The 22030-nt window shown below is 44.5% G+C and overlaps 1 protein-coding gene across 3 annotated transcripts in view; it reads left to right on the forward strand.

Moving 5' to 3' along the window:
* The window catches only part of MLH1 (mutL homolog 1), a 148799-nt gene that overhangs the window by 122300 nt on the left and 4469 nt on the right, over positions 1-22030 (forward strand). For all 3 annotated transcript variants that reach the window (XM_040431919.1, XM_040431920.1, XM_040431921.1), the window contains 2 exons: positions 1331-1423; positions 18713-18820. In XM_040431919.1, coding sequence (XP_040287853.1) covers positions 1331-1423; positions 18713-18820 — 201 coding nt within the window. The remainder of the gene's footprint in view (positions 1-1330; positions 1424-18712; positions 18821-22030) is intronic.

Here is a 22030-nt window from a genome sequence, read left to right on the forward strand (position 1 = left end):
GGAGTTTTGTTCAGCATGATCAGCTCTACCAGCCAGCCTCTCTTACTCAGTGAAAAGTGTGCCCCGGGATCAGGTAGGACATTACAGAGAGGTACTGTCCTGTATTGGTTATGAATTTAGTGCTTGTCCTGAGATATAAATCTCCTATGTAGCTGTGCAGTCTCATTTGTGTTTAGCTTTGAGTCCAGTCTCATTCATGCTGCTGCTCAGTGCTCCACACTCCTCTCTCCATAGACTTGTATTGGCATGTGTAATATGATCCTCCTGTGATGCTGCTCCATCTGGAGATGGAATTCAAAGCATTTTTCAAAGTTAAAAGGAATTGGGGGACAGATGTAAACAGATGAGAACTAGACATTTCTCACTGATAAAGTAGGGCTGGGCAATATAGCCTAAAATCTATATTGCAATATAATTTTAAGCATGTGCGATATAACGATATATTGCGATATATTATTTTCTTCTGTATGTATTCAAATTACATGGCCATCATCATCCATGCCATAGCCATCCATCCCCCCAACCCCCCGGTAGATTCGGGTCCCTGCTAATATACTTACCTTTCCTGCAGGGTGCGCGGTTGGCTGATGGAGCCTGCAGGAGACGGACCGTGTCTTCCTCCCAGCATGCACTGGGAGGGACCTGACGTCACACGCAGTGTCAGCCAGCGCGCTGACGATGTGTGCACGCAAGGCCATGGCCAGTGCAGCGCGGTGCAGAGTCGCTCCGTGGTCATACATCACGATATGACGATATAGACGAAATCTATATCGTTGCCCGAATTTATGGCGATAATATATCGTTTATATCGCCCACCCCTATGATAAAGCATATTGCAAAGTTTCTTGTGGTCACCTAAACTATTGATTTATGTAACGTTTTATGAAAGTACAGTGACTCTTTAAGGCGTTTTCCCTTACTTATATATTGATTGTGAGGGACTGACACCGCACACCCCCATTGATAAACTGTTACGGGCCAGCGCTGGAAACTATTCTGTGGACTAAAGACTTCATACATTATGTAGTTTCCACCACCATCCTACTACAGCTCAGCGCCCATTTATTTGAAGCAGCAGTAGCCCGGCATTGTCATTACACAGTGGATGGAAGCGTGTGCTTCCAACTCTACCCACTGTATAGTTTTCGTGCTGGCAGCTTCCCAAAGCAGCTGATCAGTGGGGGTGCGGGGTGTCAGACCACCACCAATCTGATAGAACCAAATGATAAATAATCATAGAGTACTTTGTATCTAAATTAGTGTGTATACTGTATGTATATTATATAATTTAGTTATAGCGCTGCTAAAGTGTTAATCTGTTTCATTACAGGGAGGCCACCTTACAGGGCTACCACTGCTGTTAGACAACTACATTCCACCACTAGAAGGATTGCCAATGTTCATTTTACGGCTGGCTACTGAGGTAATGCAACTTTCATGTGTCAGGGTCTTCAGTAGTTAACTAAAGGCGAGACAGCAATAGTTTCTTCAGCAGAAAAGTTGCTGTGTGGTGCAATAAACATCATTGTGCAATTAAAGAGCAACTAAACTTTCCTAAGGGCTCTTTCACACTTGCATTGTCTGGTTCCGTTGTGTACTCCATTTGTCTTCAAAATACATTAAAGTCCTGGTTGCCATAGTAGTAGTGGGGAGCGGGGGAGCAGTATACTTACCGTCCGTGCGGCTCCCGGGGCGCTCCAGAATGACGTCAGAGCGCCCCATGCGCATGGATGACGTGATCCATGCGATCACGTCATCCATGCGCGTGGGCGCCCTGACGTCACTCTGAAGCGCCCCGGGAGCCGCACGGACGGTAAGTATACTGCTCCCCCGCTCCCCACTACACTTTACCATGGCAAACAGGACTTTAGCGTCCTGGCAGCCATGGTAACCATTCAGAAAAAGCTAAACGTCGGATCCGGTAATGCGCCGAAACTACGTTTAGCTTAAGGCTGGATCCGGATTAATGCCTTTCAATGGGCATTAATTCCGGATCCAGCCTTGCGGCAAGTGTTCAGGATTTTTGGCCGGAGCAAAAAGCGCAGCATGCTGCGGTATTTTCTCCGCCCAAAAAACGTTCCGGTCCTGAACTGAAGACATCCTGATGCATCCTGAACGGATTTCTCTCCATTCAGAATGCATTGGGATAATCCTGATCAGGATTTTTCCGGCATAGAGCCCCGACGACGGAACTCTATGCTGGAAAAGAACAACCCAAGTGTGAAAGAGCCCTAAAACATTCTTTTAAACTGTTCTAAATAGCGCAAAATTATTTTTGTAATAATACTTAATTAATCGTTTTTCCTAATTAACCACTTCCCGACCGCCCATTCACTATAAATGTCCTTGGGCGGTTGTTTTATCTCTGAATCGACGTTCTGGAACGTCCATTCAGAGATGGCAGCTGCCGAGCGGGGAGCCCACTGTCACTGACAGCAGGGCATCCCGGGCTTTTTTTTTTGGCCCCTCCCCTCTAGGCTACTGGTAGGGGGCTCCTTCCCCTCTTATCCCAGTTTAGGGCGGGCTTTTGCCTGGGGGTGGAGTTTGCCTTCTTCTGTGACCTCCATCTTGCCAGCACTTCTGAGGGACGCTCTCCATTCTCCTGCAACCTTCCTAGCACTCTCCTGTGACTGCTGCAGCACTTCTTCAGGGACACAGCATCTGGGGTCCGGTAGGACAGTCTATGGCTGGCTGCTTTTCTTTTTTTCAGGCACTCAGCCCTCATGTCCTCTTCCAGAAAAGACTCCTAGCCCCCCCGCATATTATACGTGCGCCGGCTGTAATGAAAAGTTGCCTTTGCGGTCAGCCTGAGCCCGTTTATGAGCAGTGCCTTGCTCCCAGACCCTCTCAGGACGCCCTGACCACCCCTTCTGTGTTAGTTCCTCCTGAATAGGCTTCTTCCTTGTCCCAAGCCATAGGGAACCTGGTCCGACTCTCCCAATCCATGGTTGAGTCGCTGAACCGCTTGCCTGCCCAAATTGCAGCCGCCTCTGCCCCTCCCAGGGACTGCTCCGCGGACAGGGCACGCTCACGTTCTGACACAGGTCCCGCAAACTGCCTCGGGTTGTCGCAACCATGTCCCGCTCCTCGGGTCATTCCCAGGACATGTCTAAGGCTGGCGAAGAATCCGCACCTTCCGCCGCCTCAGGGGACTCCTCTGACTCTGATTCCGGATGAGAGCACTGCCCTGTCTGCGGCCATGCAGGATCTCATCAGGACAGTTAGGGACGCTCTCCACGTGCAGGAAGACCCCGCTTTGCAGATCTGGGCGCACTCCTGGCCAAAGAGTGGCGTCACTCGGATAGGCGTCTTCAGCCCGCCACGGGTTCAGACGTCTTCTTTTCCAAGGAGTCCATTACTATGAAGTTTGTCCCTCCTCGGGTAGATCCACAAGTGGCCCGACTTGCTAATGCCACCACCCTTTCTTTTTGCCGACGCGGCATCTTTGTCTGATCCAATGGACAAGGAGATAGACTTCTTGTCCAAGTCTGCATTTGTTGCAGCAGGTTCCGCTATCCACCCCGCCTTTGCCGCGTCTTGGGTGGCTAAGGCCTGTGTGGTCTGGGCCAAACAGTTTGTTCGATCCTTAACCCCGGATTCTGCTCAGGGGGAGCTCCATCTCCTTGCCTCTCATCTTCTCCAGGTCCCTTTGTGATGCTTCCCTGGAATCGGCACACCGCTCTAGTAGGGCAGCTGCTAACTCGGTGGCCATCCGCCGCACGGTTTGGCTTTGGGCCTGGGCTGTGGATGCCGCCTCCAAAAAGGCCCTGATATCTTTCCTATTCCTGGGTGGTAGGCTTTTCGGGAAACGTTTGGAGGAGCTTCTTTCTGAGGCCACGGGTGGGAAAAGCTCGCTCCTGCCCCAGAACCGTTCCCGCCGTCGCCGTCCTATACCTTCATCGGGGTCTCAGCGTTTTCGCTCCTTTCCAGGACTCCTCCCATCAGGATAAAAAGCCTGCTCGTCCTTCCTTCAAGGCCAAGCCCTCCTGGCACGCCCACCCTAAGCCTTCCAAACCCCAGTCTGCAAAGCCATTATCTGCATGACAGGTTTCCCCCGCTCGAGTTGCCCCCTGTGGTGGGGGGGGGGGGGGTCATTTGCTCTCTTTTCAGGATCAATGGAGCGCAACCGTGGACGACGCCTGGGTTCTGGAGGAAGTTTCCTCCAGATACAAAATAGAATTCTCTGCCCTTCCCACGGCCGGTTCTTCCAGTCGTTGCCACCCAGGTCCCCCGCCTGGGCGGACGCTTTTTTTTCAGGCCATTCATTCCCTTAATGCGCAAGGGGTGATTGTTCCTGTCCCGACCTGGGAACGTTTTCAGGGGTTTTGCTTGAACCTCTTCACGGTTCCCAAGAAGGACTGTGCTCTTCGCCCCATTTTGGATCTGAAGGCGCTCAATTATTTCATCTGAGTCTGCCACTTTCGTATGGAGTCCCTCAGGTCAGTGATTGCCTCCCTCGAGGTGGGCGAGTTTCTGTCGTCCATCGACATACGAGACGCCTATCTGCATGTCCCCATAGCTCAGTCTCATCAGAGGTACCTTCTCTTCACGATAGTTTTTTTTTGCATTTTCATTTTGTGGCGCTGCCCTTTGGCCTGGGGTCTGCCCCGAGGGTCTTTACCAAGGTGTTGGCTCCTTTGGTCACACTTCTCCGTGCCAGGGGAGTTGCCGTAATACCCTACCTGGACGAGGACAACCTTTCCAGCCTCCACATCACCCTGTCCGTGCTGTCCCAGTTTGGCTGGCTGGTGAATCACACCAAGTCCTCCCTGGTTCCCAGTCAGAGTATGGAATTCCTAGGCATTGTCCTCGACACTTGCCTTAGCCAAGTGTTCTTTTCTCAGGACAAGGTAGTGGCTCTACAGTTATGCGCATTCTGGGCCGGATGGTTGCTGCCTTCGAGGCAATTCCTTATGCCCACTTCCACACTCGAGCCCTTCAGCTCTAAATTCTTGCCCGGTGGAATAAGTCCCCGTCAGGCCTCGATCACCCGATCAGCCTGTCCCCTCAGGTCCGCAGGGACTTGCGCTGGTGGCTGAACCCGCTAACAGTCTCCCTTGGGAGATCCTTCCTTCCCCCCCCGTTGGCAGATCTCCACAGATGCCAGACTGACAGGTTGGGGGGCAGTCTCCGGGTCTCTCATGGCCCAGGGTCAGTGGTCGATGCGGGAAAGCTCCCTACAGATTAATATCCTGAAAATCTGGGCCATTTACCTAGCTTTGTCCTGTTGGACTCACCTCCTCCGCGGTCATCCTTTCCGGATTCAGACGGACAACTCCACTGAGGTGGCTTATTCAAACCACCAGTGGGGCACCAGAAGCGAGGCGGTGCTGAAGGAAGCCTCTCTCATCCTGCAGTTGGCGGAGGAACACGTTCCTGCTCTATCTGCTGTCTACATGTCACGTTGGGGAGTGAGGGAAAACTCACCGTACAATGCAGGGAATTTCGGAAAGCAACTAGGCCTGGGTACCGGGATAAGGGGAGCAGGTCACCTCCTAACGCCACCCTTATCCTATACCTGACCTCCTAACTGTATGAGCCGGCCTCGATGGTAGGGGGGCTCATATTCCGGAACTTGGGTCCTTCTGACCCTAACGATCCCTGAAATAGGAGTCGGGAATAAGAGACAACCGGTTCATCCGCGACACGGATGAACCGGAGTCTCACACAGGTCTAGCAACTAGGAAGGAGCAGACAGCAAGCAAAAACATAGCAGCAGGTAAGAGTCCAGCAGAAAAACGACAAGCACTTGAACAACAGCACTTACCTGCCACAACGACTGGGTGGAACAACTACTGCTTGCTGACTTGTGGTTCCCCCTCCGAGGAACCCCTGGGACCCCCTCACCGGAGGTACAGACAAACAAGGGGATGTCTAGCAACCAAGACGGGCAATAACCCAAACATACCAGACATAGAACACCAAACTAGACATAACGACAAATCCCCAAAACAAACCCACACCAAACATAACAACAGGTAAGATAGGGAACAAGGAAGAGAACATAGGGAGACATCGCTGAAGACCTTGATGTTCCACAAGGAGGCCCACACGGACAGGTGACACATCCAGAGAGGTGCAAAGCTCCTACTCGTGCAAAGGCAGACATACCACTGACCTCAACTCACAACTCCAACATAAGAAGAGGCATGAGGCCACACTCACCTCCACCTTAACCCTGTACACACCAAAATGGGAAGAAACACCAAACTTAAAGGGGAAGTGTCCAAACATGCTAAAACAACACGTAGCCACCGGCAACAAGCATGCACGGCAAAAGTGTCACGGTCCACTACCACCAGACCATGACACAGCCGTCACACTACATCCCCAGAGTCGACAATTGGGCTGCCGACTTCCTCAGTCGCCAGCGTTTCGACCCGGGGGAGTGGTCTCTCTAGCCAGACGTGGATCTTTTCGCCTCCCATCTGAACCACAAACTTCTGCTTTATGTCGCCAGGTTTTGGGATTTTCAGGCTCTGGCGGCAGACGCCTTGGTTCTCCTGTGGTCCCAATTCAGTCTCCTATATCTCTTCCCTCCCCTTCTGCTTCTTCCTCGGCTACTCAAACGCCTCAAAATGGATCGGGTCCCGGTGATATTGGTGGCTCTGGACTGGCCCCGCAGGGTGTGGTACGCAGATCTCGTCTTCCTGCTCGCCGACGGTCTGTGGCGTTTACCTCTGCGTCCTGATCTCCTTTTGCAAGGTCCACTATTCGACCAGAGTTTAACTTTGCTTCATTTAATGGCGTGGCTGTTGAAGCGGCGGTCCTAAGGTTCCGCGGTCTCTGAATCGGTCATCCAGGCTGTGCTTCATGCACGTAAACCCCAGTCGGCCAGGATTTAACATCGTACCTGGAAGTCTTACTTTGCCTGGTGTGAATCTGGCAAGGTTCACCCTCTCCTCTTTTCAGTCGGTAGGATTTTTGCCTTTCTTCAGGCCGGCCTTGAGAAGGGTCTCCGCCTGCCCTCTCTCAAAGGTCAGCTGTCGGTCCTTTTCCAAAGGCCCTTGGCTTCTAGTTTCCAGGTTAAGACTTTCCTTCAGGGGGTGGCGCATCGCGTTCCTCCCTTCTGTTCTCCGGTGGAACCCTGGAATTAGAATTTGGTCCTAGAATGCCTTTCAGTCCTCTCCCTTCGAGCCCTTGAAGGAGTTCTCCCTTTCTTATGCCTCTTTTAAAGTCGCAATTACTTCCATTCGCAGAGTCTCCGAGCTGGTGGTGCTCTCATTTCGGTCCCCCTTTTTGGCTTTTCACCAGGACAAGGTTGCGCCCAGTTCCCTCCTTTCTTCCCAAGTTGGTTTCTTCCTTCCACATTAATAACGAGATTGTTCTACCTTCTTTCAGTCCCAACCCCTCTCATCCCAGAGAGCGGTCTCTCCACAGTCTGGATGTGGTTCGGGCGCTTCGGCTGTATCTCCATCTAACGGAGTCCTTCCGTCGATCTGACTCTCTCTTTTTTTTTTTTTTTTTTGTCCCTGAGGGCTCACATAAGAGTTTACAAGACTCCAAAGCTACCATCTCCCATTGGATTAGGTCCGCCGTCAAGGAAGCCTATGTGGCGAAGGGTTGTGAGCCCCCCTTCCGGTTGACCGCTCACTCGACTAGGGCGGTTGTGGCATCATGGGCGGTGCGGCATTTAGCCCCTGCTTCCCAGGTCTGCAAGGCTGCCACCTGGGCCTCAGTTCACACCTTCTCCAGATTTTACCATATTTATTCCTTGGCCTCTGCTGATGCCAGTTTGAATCGCAAGGTTCTGCAAGCGGCTGTGCGCTAGGTTTTTTGCATAGCTGTTTTTTTCCACCCTCAGGGACTGCTTTGGGACGTCCCATGGTGCTGTGTCCCCCAATGCCATTCACGAGAAAAATGGATTTTTGTACTTACCATAAAATCCTTTTCTCGTTGGATGCATTGGGGGACACAGATCCCACCCTTGTTTTCTTCGTTCAGGTTTTCCGGATTTCCCAGGACCCTTTGATAATGGTCCTCTTTCTGGTTTAGGACATGTTGGCTTCACTGTTCGTCTGGTTTTCTGATGATCCTACTGCTTTCGGACCAACTGGTTAGTTTAGTGTCTGTGCAGAGGTATATACTTTTCTTTTCTAGTGTCAGCCTCCTACTGGCAGCTCGGCCATATACACATGGTGCTGTGTCCCCCAATGCATCAGACGAGAAAAGGATTTTATGGTAAGTACAAAAATCCATTTTTTTTTTTTGTTAACTCATCTCCCAAAAAACAATGTTAATCAATCAAAAAGTCGTATGTACCCCAAAATGGTAGCAATAAAAACGTCACCTCATCCCACAAAAAATTATCCCCCACACAAGACTGTAGCCAGAAAAATAAATAAAAATATGGCTCTAAGAAAACTGCAACACAAAAACATGATTTTTTTTTTTTTCTTTCTAAAAATGCTCTTATTGTGTAAAACTTAAATAAATAAATAATAGACATATTTGTTAGGCTGCGTCCATAACAATTGGCTCTACAAAAATATCACATTATCTACCCCATCAAGTGAACGGTGTAAGAAAAACAAATGGAAATTATGCCAAAGCAGCTTTTTTTAGTCACCTTACAAAAAACATCAATCAATCAAAAACTCGTATGTACCCCAAAATGGTAGCAATAATAACGTTACCTCGTCCCGCAAAAAACAAGCCCTCACACAAGCCTATAGCTCTAAGAAAATGCCAACACAAAAACATGATTTTTTTTCCCCTACAAATGTTTTTATTGTGTAAAACGTAAAAAAAGAACATAAAAACTAGACATAATTGGTATTGTTGCATCCGTAATGACCGGATCTATAAAAATATCACATGATCTACACCATCAAGTAAACGGTATAAAAAAAAATAGAAAAATTACACCAAACAGTTTTTTGTTTTTTTTTGTGACTTCACCTCCCAAAAGATTAGATAAAAAGCAACCAGAAAGCCAAATGTACCCCAAAATGTGCCAATAAAAACTACAGCTTGTCCCACACAAAATAAGCCCTCATGCAGCTCATTCAACAAAAAAATAAAAAAAGTTATAATGTTAAAAAACCTGACAGAAAATTCCAGGTTAGAAAATCCAGATGCCGCTCCTTCCCTTCTGAACCCTCGGGTCTTACTATATTCAGGAGAAAGTGGCTAGCAAATTGTGGGGGGTTATTCTCCTGTTATCTTTTGTGAAAAAGAAAGTTTCGGCCTAAAGCACCATTTTCTTATAAAATAAAATAAAAAATTTCATTTTCACACCCAAGTATTATAAATTCTATGAAACACCTGTTCAGTGAAGTGCTTGCTACCTCAGGGTCTCTTCAAATGCAACATGGTGCGCAAAGACCATTCCAGCAAAATCTGCCCTCCAAAAACCATATGGCGCTCCTTGCCTTCTGTGCCCTGTCGTGTGCCCAAACAGTGGTATATGATCACATATGGGGTGTTTCTGCAAACTGCAGAATTAGGCCTCATGCACACGAAAGTTTTTTTCCGCTTACGTTCCGTTTCTTTGCGTTCCGTATACGGAACCATTCATTTCAACGGGTCCACAAAAAAAACGGAATGTACTCTGTATGCATTCCGTTTCCATTCTTTCCGTTCAAAGATAGAACATGTCCTATTATTGTCCACATAATGGACAAGGATAGTACTGTTCTATTAGGGGCCAGCTGTTCCGTTCTGCAAAAAACGGAATGCTCACGGATATCATCTGTATTTTTTTGCGGACCGCAAAATACTGAAAAAGCCATTCGGTCATGTGCAAGAGGCCTCAGGGTAATAAATATTGAGGTTTGTTTTGTTGTTTAACCCTTGATGTGTTCTAGGAAAAAAATTATTAAAATGGAAAATCTGCAAAAAAAAGTGAAATCTTTAAATTTCACCCCTATTTTGCTTTAATTCCTATGTAATACCTAAAGGGTTAAAACATTTCTGAAAACAGTTTTGAATAGTTTGAGGGGTGTCGTTTCCAAAATGGGGTCATTTATGGGTTGGTTCTAACTGAACTGGTCCTTAAAAAATGTTGACTTTTCAAAAATTGCTTGTAAAAGTCTAAACCAGGGATCAGCAACCTTCGGCACTCCAGCTGTGGTGAAACTACGACTCCCAGCATGCACACTTGCCTAGCTGTTTTCAGAACTCCCATAGAAGTGAATGGAGCATGCTGGGAGTTGTAGTTTCACCACAGCTGGAGTGCCGAAGGTTGCTGACCGCTGGTCTAAACCTTCTAATGTCCTAAAAGAATAAAATCACATTACCAAAATGATGCCAACATAAAGTAGACATATGGGGAATGTTAATTAATGAATATTTTATGAGGCATCACTATCTGTCTTAAAAGCAGAGATTCAAATTTAGAAAACTTTTGGATTTTTTTTATAAATTAAGGTAAATAATGACTCAAATTTACCATTGAGCCATGAAGTACAATGTGTCACGAGAAAACAATCTCTGAATGGTTTGGATAAGTAAAAGCGTTCCAAAGATATTACCACATAAAGTGAGACATGTCAGATTTGCATTCTGGTTAATTAGGCCTGGTCAGGAAAGGGGTAAATGGAACAGTCTGGAAATACCGTATTTTTCGCCTTTATAAGACACACTCACAGCCCCCCCCCCCCCCCCCCCAAAAAAAAAATAGAGGGGTGTGAAATAGCAGTGCATCTTATGGGGCGAATGCTTCATTTTGCTGATACGCGATGCCGCACGGTGGGTGTATCAGCTGAGAGAGAGGAGGGGCTGGGGGTCGGCATCTGGTTTTATAATGACAGCGGGGCCCGTGCAGTGACTGTATTCTACTACACGGGCCCGCTCACTGTATATAATCTTATCTGTAATTGTAGGCATTGTTAATGTATAAAAATTCAGGGTAATTACTTACAAGCGCTGTATTACTTACAAGCGCTCGGTAGGAGGGAGGAGGCAGGCCGGGAGGACGGGCGCTGGCAGCGTGAGTCACTACGTCATGCGCCCACGCCGCTTGCTTCATTCCTAAAGTGGGCGACGCGTGACGTAGTAACTTACGCTGCCAGCGCCCATCCTCCCGGCCTCCCTCCTCTCTGCTACTGAGCGCTTGTAAGTAATACAGGCGCTGATTACCCTGAATTTTTATATATTAACAATGCCTACAATTATAGATAAGATTATATACAGTGAGCAGGGCCCGTATAGTAGAATACAGTCACTGCACGGGCCCTGCTGTCATTATAAAACCAGATGCGACCCCCACCCCCTGTATTGGGGGTCATTCACACTACAGGGACACTGTTATGGAGGGGATCTGTGGATGACACATATCGTAAGATGCTATATATGTGTCATCCACTGATCCCCATAACAGTGCCATCCAGAGACCCCAATAAGAGCCATCCAGAGATCCCCATAATAGTGTCACCCGCAGATCCCCCATAACAGTGTCACCCGCAGATCCCCCCATAACAGTGTCACCCGCAGATCCCCCATAAGTGTCACCCGCAGATCCCCCATAACAGTGTCACCCGCAGATCCCCCATAACAGTGTCACCCGCAGATCCCCCATAACAGTGTCACCCGCAGATCCCCCATAACAGTGTCACCCGCAGATCCCCCATAACAGTGTCACCCGCAGATCCCCCATAACAGTGTCACCCACAGATCCCCCATAACAGTGTCACCCACAGATCCCCCATAACAGTGTCACCCACAGATCCCCCATAACAGTGTCACCCACAGATCCCCCATAACAGTGTCACCCACAGATCCCCCATAACAGTGTCACCCACAGATCCCCCATAACAGTGTCACCCACAGATCGCCCATAAATTCAAAAGCACCCCTTTTGGTTCAAAAAATAGTTTTTCTTATTTTCCTCCTCAAAAACCTAGGTGCTTCTTATGGGCAGGTGCGTCTTATAGGGCGAAAAATACGGTAATTAAATAGGCACTCAAAGTCCTGGGTGCTATGATTTATTTGCATTACAGTGCTGCCATTTCCGTGTTGTACTGGAGTACGGATTTCACTGCTGCTCTTGTCTGTGCTCCTCTCAAGCTTGACTAAATTCTAGCTCAGCACATCGGTACCCAGTACCGTTGTGCTATGCCAGGATTTAGCTGAGCGGAGCAGGCCCCTGCCTGAGCCTGCTCCACTCAGCTCAAGGCTCTCTATAGCAGGAGCAGCAATTTCTGCAGCCCCCAGTGAAATCCATACTCCAGTACAGCGCTGACATGTCAGAATAATGATTTTAAGGCACAATAGCACCCAGGACTTTGGTACCTGTTTGAGTAGGATAGTAGTATAATTGATTAATAAAGTATATTACAAAAATAATTTTTAGGCTATTCAGAACATTTTAAAAGAGAGTTTTATAAAAGTTTAGTTACTTGTTAAAGAAAATTGAAGATATGTGTTTGTGGATAGCTCACCACCTTTCTCAGTATGGTCAAGGTGCTCTAGTCAAAGACTGATCGCCCAATCAGTCAGAGTAAAGGGAAAATTTGGATAGTAGGGACTGGCACTCACTATGTGGATCACAACATCAGCTTTTAATGTTTAAAAAATATGACATATGTCTAAATCAGAAGTGAATACATGGTACATAATACATAAAATATCCCCCTAAAAATTTTCACTTGTCTAACGGTCCTAGATGGATGACATGTGCAACTAGTTCAAATTGGAAAGTCCATGATACAATATTTCAATCTAGGACAATGTTCCTTTAACCACCTCCGGACCGCCTAACGCAGGATCGCGTTCCGGAGGTGGCAGCCCTGCGCAGAGTCACGCATATATGCGTCATCTCGCGATGGCCGAGATTTCCTGTGAACGCGCGCACACAGGCGCGCGCGCTCACAGGAACGGAAGGTAAGAGAGTTGATCTCCAGCCTGCCAGCGGCGATCGTTCGCTGGCAGGCTGGAGATGTGTTTTTTTTAACCCCTAACAGGTATATTAGACGCTGTTTTGATAACAGCGTCTAATATACCTGCTACCTGGTCCTCTGGTGGTCCCCTTTGTTTGGATCGACCACCAGAGGACACAGGTAGCTCAGTAAAGTAGCACCACTACACTACACTACACCCCCCCCCCCCCCCCCCGTCACTTATTAACCCCTTATTAGCCCCTGATCACCCCATATAGACTCCCTGATCACCCCCCTGTCATTGATTACCCCCCTGTCATTGATCAACCCCCTGTAAAGCTCCATTCAGATGTCCGCATGATTTTTACGGATCCCATTTTTTTTATACAAAGTTGGCATTTGACCAAGATATTTATCTCACCCAGCATGGGTATATGTAAAATGACACCCCAAAACACATTCCCCACCTTCTCCTGAGTACGGCAATACCAGATGTGTGACACTTTTTTGCAGCCTAGGTGGGCAAAGGGGCCCATATTCCAAAGAGCACCTTTCGGATTTCACAGGTCATTTTTTACAGAATTTGATTTCAAACTCCTTACCACACATTTGGGCCCCTAGAATGCCAGGGCAGTATAACTACCCCACAAGTGACCCCATTTTGGAAAGAAGAGACCCCAAGGTATTCGCTGATGGGCATAGTGAGTTCATGGAAGTTTTTATTTTTTGTCACAAGTTAGTGGAATATGAGACTTTGTATGAAAAAAATAAATAAAAAAAAAATCATCATTTTCCACTAACTTGTGACAAAAAATAAAAAATTCTAGGAACTTGCCATGCGCCTCACGGAATACCTTGGGGTGTCTTCTTTCCAAAATGGGGTCAGTTGTGGGGTAGTTATACTGCCCTGGCATTCTAGGGGCCCAAATGTGTGGTAGGGAGTTTGAAATCAAATTCTGTAAAAAATGACCTGTGAAATCCGAAAGGTGCTCTTTGGAATATGGGCCCCTTTGCCCACCTAGGCTGCAAAAAAGTGTCACACATCTGGTATTGCCGTACTCAGGAGAAGGTGGGGAATGTGTTTTGGGGTGTCATTTTACATATACCCATGCTGGGTGAGAGAAATATCTTGGCAAAAGACAACTTTTCCCATTTTTTTATACAAAGTTCGCATTTGACCAAGATATTTATCTCACCCAGCATGGGTATATGTAAAAAGACACCCCAAAACACATTCCCCACCTTCCCCTGAGTACGGAGATACCAGATGTGTGACACTTTTTTGCAGCCTAGGTGGGCAAAGGGGCCCATATTCCAAAGAGCACCTTTCGGATTTCACAGGTCATTTTTTACAGAATTTGATTTCAAACTCCTTACCACACATTTGGGCCCCTAAAATGCCAGGGCAGTATAACTACCCCACAAGTGACCCCATTTTGGAAAGAAGAGACCCCAAGGTATTTCGTGATGGGCATAGTGAGTTCATAGAAGTTTTTATTTTTTGTCACAAGTTAGTGGAATATGAGACTTTGTAAGAAAAAAAAAAAAAAAAAAATCATCATTTTCCGCTAACTTGTGACAAAAAATAAAAAGTTCTATGAACTCACTATGCCAATCAGCGAATACCTTAGGGTGTGTACTTTCCGAAATGGGGTCATTTGTGGGGTGTTTGTACTGTCTGGCCATTGTAGAACCTCAGGAAACATGACAGGTGCTCAGAAAGTCAGAGCTGCTTCAAAAAGCGGAAATTCACATTTTTGTACCATAGTTTGTAAACGCTATAACTTTTACCCAAACCATTTTTTTTTTACCCAAACATTTTTTTTTTTATCAAAGACATGTAGAACAATAAATTTAGAGCAAAATTTCTATATGGATCTCGTTTTTTTTGCAAAATTTTACAACTGAAAGTGAAAAATGTCATTTTTTTGCAAAAAAATCGTTAAATTTCGATTAATAACAAAAAAAGTAAAAATGTCAGCAGCAATGAAATACCACCAAATGAAAGCTCTATTAGTGAGAAGAAAAGGAGGTAAAATTAATTTGGGTGGTAAGTTGCATGACCGAGCAATAAACGGTGAAAGTAGTGTAGGTCAGAAGTGTAAAAAGTGGCCTGGTCTTTCAGGGTGTTTAAGCACTGGGGGCTGAAGTGGTTAAATACGGCAATCAACGTCCGGACAGTACTGACTTCTTTCGAGTCTGTGATTCAGATCTCGATAACATACAATCCGCCAATTGTGGCGTTCAGTCTTTCCTCACCGTAGTGGATTGTGTGCGGTGGTCACAGGCTGTGGAGAGATATTGCTTACCGGTGTCTGCAGATATCCGGCCCTCTCGTTCACCTGCCTTCCACACCGCGCTGCTGCACTTACTTCCGGCGTCCTCGCACTCTGTTCTAGGTCACGTGTTCCTGCAGAGATATCGCGGGACTTCGTTACTTAGTTCCGTTATCTGATGTGCTAGTGCGCATAGCAAGATGGGAGAAATGGAGCGCTCCAAATTTGAAAAGTCAATCAAATGATCTTTCTCATGTCCGGATTAACACTTGCAGCAGGGATTTCCACGCCAGGAACTTTCCTGGCGTGGAAATCCCTGCTGCAAGTGTTAATCCGGACATGAGAAAGATCATTTGATTGACTTTTCAAATTTGGAGCGCTCCATTTCTCCCATCTTGCTATGCGCACTAGCACATCAGATAACGGAACTAAGTAACGAAGTCCCGCGATATCTCTGCAGGAACACGTGACCTAGAACAGAGTGCGAGGACGCCGGAAGTAAGTGCAGCAGCGCGGTGTGGAAGGCAGGTGAACGAGAGGGCCGGATATCTGCAGACACCGGTAAGCAATATCTCTCCACAGCCTGTGACCACCGCACACAATCCACTACGGTGAGGAAAGACTGAACGCCACAATTGGCGGATTGTATGTTATCGAGATCTGAATCACAGACTCGAAAGAAGTCAGTACTGTCCGGACGTTGATTGCTGGTATTTAAAGGAACATTGTCCTAGATTGAAATATTGTATCATGGACTTTCCAATTTGAACTAGTTGCACATGTCATCCATCTAGGACCGTTAGACAAGTGGAAATTTTATTGAGTTTTTAGGGGGATATTTTATGTATTATGTACCATGTATTCACTTCTGATTTAGACATATGTCATATTTTTTAAACATTAAAAGCTGATGTTGTGATCCACATAGTGAGTGCCAGTCCCTACTTGTTAAAGAAAACAGTCAAATAATTTTATTTTGACACCATGATTGATCTTAAGAACTATAGAATTGGAATGTAGAAATTTTCATCTTTGTTACTGCTGTCACATATGTTCTGCCCTATGACGTGACACAGGTATGACTGCTTAATTTACTCCACTTAATCTTATGCTCCCCTTTCACTCAGGCTGGAAATTGAGCATAAATCGCACCCCTACAGAGTCCATGCACCCTAGATACATTGCCACCACCTACTGAATTCAAGGCCCATAGATACCCCAACACACTCACTGCTCTCCAGCTTTCAGATGGCAAGATACACTTTAATACAAAAGGGTTCAATGCTTACAAAAAAGAAAGAAAATAAATTAGCATATGAGCAGTCAAACAGTTATAAAATCAATGGGAGAAAACACAGAAAAACTTAACTTGAGAGCTATAGTCATTCTGATTCTTTGGAGTATGAGAAACTATGGTAACACACACAGATCCTGGCTGACCCCCACATGTGTAACCCTGTTCGTATGGTCCGCTTATGTTTTATAATTTCGTCCCTTGGCTCAGGTTTCAGAGCCGCCCTTCTGAATCGGTATTCAAATGCCTTGTTGGTGACTGGGCAGCAGATTAATAAGGGGGCAAGTCCCAGAAATATTCATTTGTATCTGACTTTTTAACTCACCCCTAAATATGGGGTAGAGGATGCTCATATGTGATGTCCATTTATCCATTCTTTTGTTGTTTATACAACCCGGCCCAGGTGTCAGAAGTCACTTTCCCTTATTCAAGGGCTCCAGTTCACATTTCCCATCCTGCATTAAAAATTCCCCTGAGCAGTTCAAAGTCGCATTTAACACGTATAGAGACAAACTACAATGAATTCCCCTGACATAAATATAGCAATGGGCTTTTTATTACAGCTCCCATAATGTGTAATTCCAACTACCCCAACATCAAGCCATGTGAAGGGTGACATATTATAGTCCTCTTTTACTCCATACTGCAAGTTCTGAGCAGAAGTCAGTACTTCTTATTGAGAAATGGCCAGAGAAAGCTGGAAGAGAATTTGTATCAAGAAAGTAGCTAAATTCTTTACTTGGACGATATTTTGTTCAGAGACCATATGAGTTAAAGGGGTTGTCTGCCTCATAATAGAATCAGTATAGGAGATTAGGTAAATAAGGATATAAGCAGCATACTAATATATACACTGATGGAGGTCAAATGTGACACTAGCATCTGAAGCTGGAGGCACTCAATTCACGGGCTTGAGTGCGTTTCCCCGGCGGAGACCGGGGAAGGCGTTCATTCATAGTAATGAGCCTGAGCCTGAATTAGGCTTCCAGGCGCATTACTTGTATATTACAGTTGAGGCCAGAAGGTGGCAGCTCTGAATTGTAATATACCGTACCTATTCCTGTATAGAGTAATGGAGAAAATTCCATTATCCTATACAAATTGCAATCTGATGATTGCATGTTGTACTCCACTTGGGGATCTAATAAAAAGTAAAAAAAAAAAAAAAAGAAATATGCAAAATTCAAATCATCCTCCTTTCCCCAAAATAAAAATAAACATCATAGGAATCGCCATGTGTGAAAATGCCCATACTTGTTATCCCATGTGGTGAATGGTGTAACGGAAAAAAATAAAAATGGCCGATTCACCATTTTTTTCATCACTTTACCTTCCAATTTTTTTTTAATTAAAAGTGAAAAGTTATACACACCCCAAGATGGAGTTATCAAAAACTACAGATCGTCTCGCAAAAAAGGAGCCCTCACCCATCTCTGTAATACATAACTATAAAAAAGTTATGGGGGTCAGAATATGGTGATGAAAAGTAAAAATGTTTTTTTTCCGTATTAAATTGCAAGAAAAACTATACATGTGTGGTACTGCAGTAATCATACTGACCTGGAGATCGAGGAGCACAAGTCAGTTTTACCACATAGAGAATGCTTTAAAACGAAACCTGTAAAACTGGCGGAATTCCGTTTTTGGGGGTGTCTTTAAAAAAATAATTCCCTTCTTCCTCCAATATTGTATGCCGTATTAAATGGTGGTATTAGAAAGTACAATTTGTCCTGCAAAAAACAAGCCTTCATACGGCTAGGTGAAAAGAAAAAAAAAGTTATGGAAAGGCAGGGTGCGAAAAACAAAAACTCAAAAATAGAAAATCGCTGTATCAGGAAGGGGTTAAAATTCGTACCACAGGTCAATTCTGCACAGATTTTTAGGCAGTGTATATATGAGATTAGCCACTTTTGCTACTACTGTAACTGCTGGAGATGTTCTGCCTGCAAATTCCAGAAGAAAGTCCACGGTGTCACGTATGGCCATACTCTGTGTTAAGAATAAATAAATAAAATTCAGAGCAAAGATGATTACAATCTAGTGAAGACATTTTAAGAAAAACCCCTTTCAGGTTAGTGGGTAAGGCAAATACCAGAATATAGCAGCCAGACAGGGCAGAACCTTTACCAATTGGATGCCTAGTGAAAGTGAGAGGGTTTTTTCCTTCTCAGATAGGGGTGCTGTCCTAGTAAAGCCTTGGATAAACTGTTAGTCATACAGATAAATCCTTTGCCATCTTTAATAAACCAAAACAGCCGCAGATCACACAGTATTCTTAGTTTTATAATATTTATAACCGATTTCCATTGATTTTTCTGCAGGTGAACTGGGATGATGAGAGAGAATGTTTTGAAAGTCTCAGCAAGGAATGTTCTATGTTTTACTCTATTAGGAAGAAGTATATACTGGAAGATTCTGCCACCTCTGAGGTATCTAGGGTTATGTATTGCTTGCCAACTAATCATTTTTTATTTATTTTTTATATGAGAAATACTGTCTTCCCACAATATAAATTCAATCCCTACCCAAAAAATAATAAGCATCTGATCAGGGGGCTCTTAATGCTGGGACCACCAGCGATCATGAGAAGGGACATACAGTTGCAATTACACTGCACCGCCACTACGAGCTAGACAGTATGCAGCTAAACATTGGAGAGGATGCAGCGCTCGCACAAGCACTGCAACACCTTCAAACAGCTGATCTGTGGGGTGACGGGAGTCAAACCCCTGCCGAACCGGTATTGATGACCTATCTTCTCCACAGTATAGTAGCAGTACACAACCCCTTTAAATTTATAAGTTACACATTTTACTGAACTTTTCCCAAACCAGTGTGATAATCTGCCCGTGTAGTAGAGCCTCTACTGTCATATATAATATATATATTATTTTTTTAATGTGTAGGGACAGAAATTATTATTTTTTGTACAGGTCTATGCATGTTAGTTAGCTGTCTTCAGCTAATAAAATACAGTGGTCGCTCAAGATACAATATTAATTGGTTCCAGGACGACCATTGTATGTTGAAACCATTGTAACTTGAGTAATCGGTTCCAAAGCCACAAAATATCATCCAAGATAAGAGAAAATGAAGATTTAAGAAAAATAAGCAGATAACGAAGACAGATAAGACAAGTCCTTACATATAACAGTCAGGAATAGCTGCTAACTAGCAACTAATCCAGCTATTTTACCAGAGAGGTGGCCTTGATTGGTTGGATCTGAGGCATTGTATGTTGAGGTTAGTTTCAACTTACGATGGGTCAGAAAAGACCATTGTATGTTGAAAATATTGTATCCTGAGGGATCAGTGTATATTACAGAAATGACAGTTACACTTTAAATGAGTATTTATGCGCTGTTAGGAAAGTACAGATAAGGGCTACAGATTGAGCCGTCAGAGTAGCTCTCAGTAGAAGGCAGAAACAATAGTATGCAGAGCAGCGATAATTGAAGGCTTTAGAGGACAACTTTCTTAATAAAGCCCAACAGAAAAATGATTTTTAGCCCAAAATAGGTAGAATTCAATAATATAAGTTCCCAGAGGTGTCCATGACCTTTAAATTCTGGAATTCTGTGTTAGCGGACCCAGCAGAAGACATATTTGACCGGCGTAGCCCAGTGATGTATTGATTTCCAGAAAGCAAACCTAAGTTGAAACTGTTCTACAACAGAGATATAAAAATATGATGTCAGTTATAGCAAGTGTGCGGCTGTGGAAATTGGTTAAGTTTGAAGCTGCACTTATTTGGTCATAAAGAAATTGGGGTTAAAAAAAATAATTTCCTAAAAGGGTTGTCACACAAATAAAAACATTTCTTAGCTATCCACAGGATAGGTGAGAAATGTCTCCCATTCCTCCTCATTGCACAACAGCAGTGGTTTAGGGTTTTTTCTTTTATAGAATTGTGGCTTATACTCTGCTGATGTCATTAAAAGTTAATAATGCAAACTGTTACTATGTAATCAAACAATGTATAACTGTCAATTCCACCACGTGTTTCTTGATGAAAAGTAAAAAATTGTAGATTCTTTTTAACACATAACTGGTCAATATATTTGAAATTAAATTTAAACGGGTTCTTCAGGACACTAACATTTATGGTCTGTCTTATAATGGTCACTAACTTTTCAAACAACTTTGCATAGATCCATTCAGTGTTTGTGATGGTGCCAAATTGTAGATGGCAGCGGTCGGCTATTTCCAGCAACTCTATTGAATTCATGACCAAGGCTCCATACAAACTCCTACTTACTGCAGTTGTGCAGTGAAGAACAGGGGACTTAGGACACCCACTCTGGTGATTCCTAGGTGTCCCAGTGGTAGGGGCCCCAGCACACAAATATTTATGACCTATTCTGTGTCCTTGTGGGATAGCCCCTTTAAATAAATGCAGTCATGATCTAAAAACTGTGTTTACCCAGGTTTCCTTGTCTAATATTGCAGTTGCATCTCCTAATTTGTGATTTTTTTTTTTTCTGACTTCACAGTATGTAAGTACATTATTTTCATAAATCTAGATTGTTTAGATGACCGTATCAAGGGTGCACAGTAGGAACCAGCATCATGTTTCAGTGTTGAACCAGGCACAAGGACTTGTAGGACTAGCTCTGTTGAATGTAACTTTGCTATCCATTACCATTGCTTGGAGCACACTTGTTCCTCCTACTTCCTCTGCCCACCCCCTCCATCTCTTTGATTAACTAGGTCAGGAGAGGGAGGGGCTGGCGAAGTAGGAAAGCTGTATAGAGTGGCTTGGGCTTGCCCTCAGTGCACTTAACTGCTCATTTGCAGAATAATTTAACCACCTCAGCCCCCAGTGCTTAAACACCCTGAAAGACCAGGCCACTTTTTACACTTCTGACCTACACTACTTTCACCATTTATTGCTCGGTCATGCAACTTACCACCCAAATGAATTTTACCTCCTTTTCTTCTCACTAATAGAGCTTTCATTTGGTGGTATTTCATTGCTGCTGACATTTTTACTTTTTTTGTTATTAATCGAAATTTAACGATTTTTTTGCAAAAAAATGACATTTTTCACTTTCAGTTGTAAAATTTTGCAAAAAAAACGACATCCATATAGAAATTTTGCTCTAAATTTATAGTTCTACATGTCTTTGATAAAAAAAAAATGTTTGGGTAAAAAAAAAATGGTTTGGGTAAAAGTTATAGCGTTTACAAACTATGGTACAAAAATGTGAATTTCCGCTTTTTGAAGCAGCTCTGATTTTCTGAGCACCTGTCATGTTTCCTGAGGTTCTATAATGCCCAGACAGTACAAACACCCCACAAATGACCCCATTTCTGAAAGTACACACACTAAGGTATTCACTGATGGGCATAGTGAGTTCATAGAACTTTTTATTTTTTGTCACAAGTTAGCGGAAAATTATGATTTTTTTTTTTTTTTTTTTTTTTTCTTACAAAGTCTCATATTCCACTAACTTGTGACAAAAAATAAAAAGTTCTATGAACTCACTATGCCCATCAGCGAATACCTTGGGGTCTCTTCTTTCCAAAATGGGGTCACTTGTGGGGAAGTTATACTGCCCTGGCATTCTAGGGGCCCAAATGTGTGGTAAGGAGTTTGAAATCAAATTCTGTAAAAAATGACCAGTGAAATCCGAAAG

The sequence above is a fragment of the Bufo bufo genome, chromosome 5 (assembly GCF_905171765.1).
Source record: "Bufo bufo chromosome 5, aBufBuf1.1, whole genome shotgun sequence".
In the NCBI taxonomy this organism is placed as follows: domain Eukaryota; kingdom Metazoa; phylum Chordata; class Amphibia; order Anura; family Bufonidae; genus Bufo; species Bufo bufo.